At 57.2% G+C, this 8,905-nt stretch overlaps 1 protein-coding gene across 1 annotated transcript; it reads right to left on the bottom strand.

Moving 5' to 3' along the window:
• Window positions 1–474: 474 nt before the first annotated feature.
• HMOX1 (heme oxygenase 1) lies at window positions 475–8,118 on the bottom strand. Its single transcript, XM_047066903.1, has 5 exons — window positions 7,979–8,118; window positions 6,394–6,514; window positions 3,695–4,186; window positions 2,235–2,334; window positions 475–1,215 (listed from the first exon to the last, which is right to left on the bottom strand). Exons 1-5 carry the CDS (start codon window positions 7,999–8,001, stop codon window positions 1,085–1,087), a joined length of 867 nt encoding a protein of 288 aa, XP_046922859.1. The 5' UTR covers window positions 8,002–8,118; the 3' UTR covers window positions 475–1,084.
• Window positions 8,119–8,905: the final 787 nt, after the last annotated feature.

Below are 8,905 nucleotides of genomic sequence, written 5' to 3'. Positions count from 1 at the left end.
ATAGGAGCTGACGCTGGGCGATGTTGACATTTTACACGCCTCTCGTTTGCTTCTCCAGACGGGCAGGTGATGTGGGTCTCACCGCATTCGTGTTGCAGATGACAGGACTGAGCCCCACAGAGGTTAATAACGAACGTCCACAGCCGCGCTCCATAGCAGTGTCACATCTCACTGTAGTCCCAAAGATTCGCTGTTATCGACTAGATAAATTTTATCCCATAAGCTGCTCGTTGCCGCCTAACAGGGCAATGCCATCCTCAGTAAAGCAGTCCTGCATCCAAAAAGGTTCCGCACAAAGCTGCACACGCCCGCTGCCCAAAAGCTCGCCCCCCACATTCCCACACCGGGGACCAACATCCGAAACTGGTTCCTTCCACCCCACCTTCGCCCCTTCTCCCCACCGGGCATTCAAGAAACAAGTGGGGGAAAGGTCAGTTCCCCAAGGGTAACAGCGCCCAAGAAAAACACTTCAAGTTACTATCAGGCAATGTAGTTTATTATTTCACACAAAAGTTAGCGACCAAGGCCACAGTGTCGTTAAACACCTCCCTCCCCACCCCTCCCCAAACTCGCCCCAACCCCGCTATAAAAACAGAACACAACAAAATACCACAGTTCACATTGAGCCAGGAACACAAAGTGGCTCCGACAAAAACAAGACAAACACAAGACACAACATCTTTGCACGTTTGTATAAAAATTGCCATGGCCCACGGGGCAAGCGGTCATGGCGTGTCAAGGAGACCGCGAACTCGGGGCATGGGGAGGTTCAAGACAGCTGCCACTTCTGGCCATGTCTTCTGGGCTCTGTTGCAGGAACGGGGGCTGCTGAGGGTCCAGGCAGGACCCCTCATCCCAGTTTGGAAGTGCAAGTCGTTGAGTTGGATGTGCTTTCGGTTGGGGAAGATGCCGCAGGCTCTTCCTCCGTTTCCAGAGAGAGAGGGACGCAGGGACAGGGCAGGCGGGGGGCCCAGACAGCCCCCCTTGCCTACAGTAAGGAAGCCAGCCAAGAGACGTGCCCTCTCCAGAAAGAGGGCCCTCGGTGGGACAGAGTTCACAGCCTGAGGGGCCAGCACCCTTGCAATCACATGACATAAAGCCCCACGGCAACCGTTGCCACCACAAAGCTGAGGGTAAGGACCCATCGGAGGAGCGGCGCCTGGGAGAGGAGGTTCGGCTGGGGCTTCCCTCTGGGAGTCTCCGTGAGAGCAGCATCTGAGAGAGAGAAAGGGGGCAACGTCACCAACAGGTGGACACGGGTGGGGGTATGGGTGTCACAGAAAAACACAGCAAAAGGGTCTCGGCAGCCTCTGGTACAGTTCCTCCTCAGTGTCTGTTAGAGCAGACAGAGAGCCCTCTGGCCACTGCTCGGTTATCTCCAAAGACGGGGAGCTTACTCCTTCTCCCAGCTGTCTGCTCTTCCATTTTCAGCCAGCCCGCGTGGCGAGGACACATCCTCCGGGGGTACTCCGGGGAACCCCACTTTGAGAACTGCTGTGTTAGGGTAACGACCCCCCCCCCCTCCCCGCACACCAGCTAGCCAATCCCATCAGGACTGGCCTCATTCCCATGTGCCCAGGCGCAGTTCCACCCACAGAGGGCTCCACAGGGTCCTGGCACAGGTGGGAAAGCCACAGGGCAGGTGAGGTAGGCTGCTGGTGGCTCGAGGGGCAAGACCTACAGTAACCCGCCAAGCAGGGGGCTGGCCTTCACTTCTCTGTTCACCCCCGCCCCCAAAACCACAATCTTGCCCACGCCCGTGTCGGGCTCGATGAGGGTACATTTCATGGAGCACTTTGGTCTTTCTGGAAGTTTTCCAGATGTTCTCTCAGGACTGCCACGGAGGCACATGAGGGAGGACTAACACGCAAGAAGACCGAGGGGTCCCGTGCCTCCCCGGGGTCCCACGGCAGGGTAACTGCTAGAACCACTTCCAGACACCCTGCCCCCCATCAGGGGGTCTCCACTCAGAAACCATGAAAGGGGCGGGGGGCGGGGGGAGGGGGTGACGGTGAACGAGAACCAATCGACCGCTCTCGATTTCAGAGATGGGGAAACAGGTGTGGAGAGGCTGCAGGACTGGCCCCGAGCCCCACTGTGAAGGCTGCTGCCCTGTGCCTGCGCCCTACTTGTCACTCGGAACACTCGGAAGACGGGGCAGCCAAGCGGCGCCCGAGACACGCGGCTGGGCCCCGCGCCCCTCCCACAGCGGCCATCCCCGGGGGGACCCTCACCTCGCGCCCCGCTGCCGACCCGCCGGCGCAGCCCCGGTGCCTGCGAGGGGCTCTGGTCCTCGGCGTCCTGGCCCAGCAGCTCCTGCAGCTCCTCAAACAGCTGAGAGACAGAAGACACACAGCCCGTCTCAGTGACATCACAGGTGACAAGTACGTTAGAACCGCCTGCCTGCTCTTCCCCAGATGCTCCCCGGTAACCAGCATCCTGACGTCAGGGTTCACTGGGGCTGTTCGTGCCCTTGTCCCGTGTCCCTGGGCCAAGTCTTATTCCGCGAGCGGTACCCAGTGTACGTGGCTCCTGCAGCCCGCTGTCCTCACCCAGCCGCCCCCTGCGCCACTCAGCCTTGGTCCGTGTGTTTCGTGATGCTCACTAGCCAGGCTTTGCAGGGGAAGCGCCTGGACCGAGGCTGACCCAGAGGTCAGGCAGCAAGAGCCAGCCTTCCAGCGGCTCCAAAGCCCCTGGAGGGGTTTTTCTGAAGCCCTCCGAAAGACACAGAGCCTTCTGGGAGGCTTGACCAGGTCCGTTTGCCCTTGTCATCGGTCAGGGGACTGCAAGGGAGGGACGGTGCTCCCTAACAGGTGCTGGGTGCCATGCTGGGAACCAAGGGGCCCAGGAAGGCATGAGCTAAGACCCCAGTCCCCACAGCGCCCCCAGGAGGAGGGGAGAGCTATAGGATTCTACGACATCCGGGTTAGAAGGAACCTCACCCTCAGCTCCGCCCAGTCATCCTTCAAGGTCTTGCTCAAAGCCCACGCTCCCCTTGGGTTTGAGGCAATGCTAGAAACTTGCATCCTGCCTTGCCGGCCACACCTGTGACCCCTGCAATGCCAACCCGGCCACACACAAGTCTATGTTGTCGCACGGTGTTGCCACAGAGTGCTACAACTGTGCCTCTCACACCCTGAGAGACCACGAACCAACCGTGAGAAGGCTGGCCCTGTGCTAGGTCCTGCCATTGGGACTTGATTGGTATAAACTCACTTGACTCTCACAACAACTCTTAAGAGGCAGGCGCTGTTACATCCTCGTTTTACAGATGGGGAAACTGAGGTAAGATCACCCAGCTAGTGGGGCGCCTGTGTGGACAGTCAGTTAAGCGTCTGACTTCAGCTCAGGTCAAGATCTCACAGCTCACAGGTTCGAGCCCCCCATCGGGCTCTATGCTGACAGCTCAGAGCCTGGAGCCTGCTTTGGATTCTGTGTCTCCCTCTCTCTCTCTCTGTCTCTGCTCCTCCCCTGCTTGTGTTCTCCCGCTCTCTCCTCTCTCTCTCAAAAATAAATAAATAAATACATAAAAAAAAAGATCACCCGGCTAGGAAGTGGCAGAACTAGGAGCCTGACTCCCTAACCATGCCTTTAACCATGACCCACAGCCCACGGCCCCTGTGTAGGAGCGATGTCCCCACAGGAGCAGTGAGGGGAGACAGTGGCCACCCTGGGCTGCCAGCCAGCTCCTCACCTGAATGTTGAGCAGGAACGCAGCCTTGGCCTCTTCGATGACCCTCTGCCTGACCTCGGGGGTCATCTCCAGAGTGTTCATGCGGGAGCGGTACAGCTGCTTGAACTTGGTGGCGCTGGCGACGTTGGGGAAGGTGAAGAAGTCCACGCCCTCCCCGGAGCTGGGCAGGTCCAGGGCCTTCTGAGCAATCTTCTTGAGGACCTGGCCCCCAGACAGATCGCCGAGGTAGCGGGTGTAGGCGTGGGCCACCAGCAGCTCCGGCTCCTTGCGCCCCACCTCGTGGAGCCGCCGCACGTAGCGCCTGGTGGCCTGCGTGTAGGGGATGGCGTCCTCCCAGCGGGGCCCGTACCAGAAGGCCATGTCCCGCTCCAGGGCGGCCCTGCGGTGCAGCTCTTCGGGGAAGTAGAGGGGGGCATAGACGGGGTTCTCCTTGTTGCGCTCGATCTCTTCCTCCAGAGCCACGTAGATGTGGTACAGGGAGGCCATCACCAGCTGAAACCGGAGCGAGCAGGTCAGGCTGCCAGCCTCGCGGAAGAACCCCATCCGGCCCCTCCCCCCACCGCCCCGAGGAGACCCTCACGACCTCCCCAGGCTGGGCTCCCACCTCTTGCTGCCCCCCCCCACCCCACAAATCCTCTCTACACAGCAGCCAGAGAATTCGATCATGCACCTGCTGAGCCTAAACCCTTTTATTCCATGGGATGAACACGCAGCCTAACTTAGTCCCTATGAACAGAGGAGCTGCTGTCCCCACTTTACAGAAAGGGAAACGGAGGCTCAGAGAGGGGAGGAAACCGAGGTCTCACAGCTAGTAAGAGATGAAACTGAAGTCAGGCCCAGGCGTTGCTAGGGAACCAGCACAGCTCTAGAGCAAGGGAGGACCTGAATGAAAGTGCTTACTGGAGACTCCCGGCGCCTCTGGACTTTGACCTCTGGGTAACTATCCGCCGGCCGATTCTCCCTGGAAACGCACTCCGAACCCCACACCTCTAGATGTTGGTCTAGTCTAGGGGGACCGGCCCGGTCCACCTTGGCTTGGGGAACTGCCATTACACATTAATACTCTAAGTCTGAGTCTGAAGGAGAACAAAGATGTTCTGGTTGAGGTTTCCAAGTTATTTGTAAGCCGCAAACCTTCATGGCAGCCTCCTTTCTCAACAGGGCAGAAATCCAGGCAGCTTTCTGATACAAAGCAGCCTGGGCTATCGAGTGTGACCGACCTGGTTCTAACCTCTGCTCGGCCGGTCCTTAGCTGTGTGACCTTGGGTAAGCCGCTCGCCCTCTCTTGGCGATTTGAGGTCTGAGTGACTGTCAAGTCAAGCCTTGGTCCCCTCCCCTGCCAAAGGGGACAAGCATGTACTAAAGGGGACTGATGGGAGAGTCAAGCAGGGTGACACAGGTAAAGTACTAGGCACAGCCTGGCCCTTGGCCCTCGGTTAAGAGGCTGTGGTGATAAACGTCACCGCCATCAGCATCACCTCCGCGAGCATGGGTTCTCTCATGGATCTCTGTGCCCACTTTGAACTCAGAGGCTCAGACGCAAGACCCAAAGTCCCAGTGGTTGGCTATGGGATACTCCAGCAGTCACCTCCGCGGCTCCCGCTGTCCCCAGCTACAGTACACCAACTGGGTGTGTGTCACGCCTCCTGGAACTGCATGTCACATGTCACTGCAGCATCTCTTGGGCTGGAAGTGGGGGAGGGTGCCGATTGCAAAAGGGCGGGGTGTCAGGAGCAGGGGGGATACACCTGCTCGACCCCCTCTGTTCAAGCTGAATAAGCCTTTCCTCACGCTGAGGTCTGACCACCAGACACCCGCCTGACCCTTGGAGTGCTTGCCTTTTATTCGCATGAATTCCACAACGGTGCTGGGAAAATCAGTGCCTCACATGAAGCGGGTGCTTAAGAAGACTCTGTGTTGAGGGGGCACCTGGGTGGCTCAGTCGGTTAAGCGTCCGACTTCGGCTCGGGTCGTGATCTCACAGTCCGTGAGTTCGAGCCCCACGTCGGGCTCTGTGCTGACAGCTCAGAACCTGGAGCCTGCTTCGGATTCTGTCTCTCCCTCTCTCTCTACCCCTCGCTGCTCACACTCTGTCCCTCTCTCTCAAAAATAAATGAACATTAAAAAAAAAGAAGACACTGTGTTGGAACCCCACTTCATAGAGGAGGTCCCCACAATCTTACCATTAGGAAATGGTCATGGTCGGGCTCGAACCCATGCTGCCCCTTGCCTTCAGAGGCAGATCAGAATTACGTTACGAGCGCAAGGTCTGAAGTGCGACCAAGCCTTGGTTTGATTTCAGCCTTTCCCATTTACTTACTGGCTGTGTGACCTTCTGTTAGCTACTTCACCTCTCTGAACCTTCCCTTCCTCATCTTCCTTACCCAGAGGGGAGGCACAGAATAAGAAACTGTAAAATGCCCAGCACAGAGGAGGCGCTCAGTTGATGGCACTAGGGCCCCTGCCCCTCCACAGCACTACCGTCACAGGTTGGGAATTTGCTGTGTGACCTTGCGCAGGTCACTTCCCCTCTTTAAGCCTCCGTGGTATCATCTGCAAAATGATTCCCTTGAACACGCCCATCTGGTCCCTCAGCATCCCTGGGCCGAATTTCCACTTAAACCACTGACCTGGGTGCCTTGGACACACACACCCCTGTCATACCCTCCACCAGGGCTGGTCCCCACCAGGCCACATACCTTAAATCCTTTCCGGGTCACCTGGCCCTTCTGAAAGTTCTTCATGAACTCGGCATTCTCTGCCTGGACGTGCACCTCCTTGGTGGCCTCCTTCAGGGCCTCTGACAAATCCTGGGGCATGCTGCAGAGGGGAGGGGGGAGGGAGGGAGAGAGGGGGAGGGTGAATAAGAGTGGCTCTGAGCAGGGTTCATCCCCACGCTGAGCTTCTGAGCCTGCCATCTGCCCTTCAGCAGGCCTCAGAGAGCGATCAGAGTCCTCTGCAGAAATCGCTCCAACCTGCCATCTAATACATAGGCCACCTTCCTTCCCAACTGCCTTCCAACACAGCCCCATCAACGCGCTTCAGGTCCTACAACCGACTGGGAAACCCTGATACCAAGTTATTGGCGAAAAGGGGGGGGTGCGGTTTGCCACGCCCGGGGAGAAGTGGCCCCCAGAAATATGAACATTCATATTCTACATCATCACTGCTTGCATTGGCTTTGGACCCAAGATTTAATTCAACTGTTTTGTTGACGTTTCAGGTACAAATCTCTTAAAATGTTACGCGCATCAAAAAAAAAAAAAAATTGGGGCGCCTGGGTGGCTCAGTCGGTTAGGCGTCCGACTTCGGCTCAGGTCATGATCTCATGGTCTGTGAGTTCGAGCCCCGCATCGGGCTCTGTGCTGACAGCTCAGAGCCTGGAGCCCATTTCAGATTCTGTGTCTCCCTCTCTCTCTGCCCTCCCCTGTTCATACTCTGTCTCTCTCTGTCTCAAAAATAAATAAACGTTAAAAAAAATTTTTTTTAAATAATAAAAAATAAATGTTATGCGCATCATAAAAGTGCTTGGTTTAAAAAGCCTGTGAAACTCTGCGTTACTCAAAAGAATCCCTTTCTGGGAGTATTTCTGCCATATGTCTGTATCCACTTCCCGCAGAACTGTCATGTCTCCTTTCTCTCCCACACCCCCCCTTCCAGAAACATCACCCCCTGTTCTGTACATGTTCATTGAACTCCTGGGAGAAGGGAAGGAGCCAGACTGGGAGGCGGACAGACGGTGGCTCAAATCCCAGCTCAGACACCTGCTAGCCAAGGGGACCTTGGGCTTGTTGCCTCCCTGGTCTGTGAAGTCCTCATCTGTAAAATGGGGCCAGGAAAGCCACAGTGGTGTTTTCGTTCAAGTGCCGGACAACTAGTAAGACAAGGACATGGCCACCAGGGGGCTCTGGTAAGAGAACCAGCCACTGTCACCCAGCCTGGGCAGCCCCAGGGATCCTAGATTTAAGCAGAGAGCACCTCCAAGGTCATTCAAAAGTCCAATACAAAAAAAAGAAAAAAAAAAGTTGGGATACCTTAGGGTCACACCCATCTGGTCCCCCAGCCCCGGCCGGGGAGCCAGCCAGGTAAGCCACCTTTTATCCCTCTAACTGGCCCACCGGACGAGACTGAAACCCAGCTTCTCCTTAACGGGAAACCCAAGGGAGTGAGCGATGTGGCTTCCCGGCTCTGTCTCGGGGAGGGACTGGAGACCAGAGCTGGGCGGCAGGGCAGGGGCTGCCCGCCGGGGAGAGGCCGGTCCCCGGCCCCGCGCCCCTCACTTGCCTGTCGGGCTGCGGGCGCTCCATCCGGCCGGCGCTCGGTGCTGGCTGCGGTGCTGGGTGCTGGGTGCTGGCTCCGACGTCTCGGGACGCGCGGGAGGAGTGGCGAAGGCGACTGTGCCGAGGGCGACTGTGCCGAGCCGCGCCGCGCCGTCCATTTATCGCCCGGACGGGTCACGTGGCGGCCAGCAGCTGATCCCCACATTCGGCCCGACGTTGCAACACCCGCGCCGCGCCCGCCCCAGGCCAGCGGGGGTGGAGGGGGAGCGGTCATATGACCCTCGGAAAACAAAGCAATTTAAAACAGGACGCTTAAAAAAAAAAAAAAAAAAAAAAAGGCAACAATGTCTGGAAATCTGAGCAACTGTGTGATTTTGTCCCTTCCAGAGGCCCCCCGCCATGCCAGGATGGGACTTGTGCTCCCCAGGAATCTGAAAGAGCCAGAAAGCTCGGGGGCTTGAGTCTCAGAGCAGGAGGCTGGCGGGCCACAGCCGGGACTTACCAGTCCCAGACCCTGCCGGCAGAGCCCTAAATGTCACCTCCTCAGGGGACTCTCAGCTGACAACCTCCCTCATTCTCACTTTAAATGTACATTTAGGGCCTTTTTAATTTTTTTTAAGCACCTATTAAGTGCTAGAGACTGTACTGATTTTATAGTTCATCGCCACAACTATTCTGTGGGGTAGACCACTACCATTTTACAGACGGGGAAACTGAGGCTGGGGATTAGGGGGCGGGGGGGGATGAAGTGGTGTGCCCCGGGTCACACATAAAGCAGGAAACTGGGACCCAAACCTGGGAGTGAGTCTGAGTCTGCCCTCCCCCTCCAGGCTGTCCTAACACTTGGTACACAACTTGAGAGCAATGTCTGTCACAAAGCTATCTTCCTGCCGACATGCGTAGGGCACTCTTCCACGGCTCGTCACAGCTG

The sequence above is a fragment of the Lynx rufus genome, unplaced genomic scaffold, assembly GCF_022079265.1.
Source record: "Lynx rufus isolate CCGP_SWC_20201006 ecotype Redwood Valley unplaced genomic scaffold, mLynRuf1.p SCAF_7, whole genome shotgun sequence".
Lineage (NCBI taxonomy): Eukaryota > Metazoa > Chordata > Mammalia > Carnivora > Felidae > Lynx > Lynx rufus.
This window is presented reverse-complemented; position numbering and strand designations above follow the sequence as displayed.

Coding starts and splice junctions, on each gene's coding strand:
- HMOX1 (XM_047066903.1), bottom strand. CDS start 8,001: ATGGAGCGCCCGCAGCCCGACAG. Junction 2,335..3,694: donor CGTTCCTGCTCAACATTCAG/GTGAGGAGCTGG, acceptor TCTGTCTCTCAG/CTGTTTGAGGAGCTGCAGGA. Junction 1,216..2,234: donor GGTCGGCAGCGGGGCGCGAG/GTGAGGGTCCCC, acceptor TCTCTCTCTCAG/ATGCTGCTCTCACGGAGACT.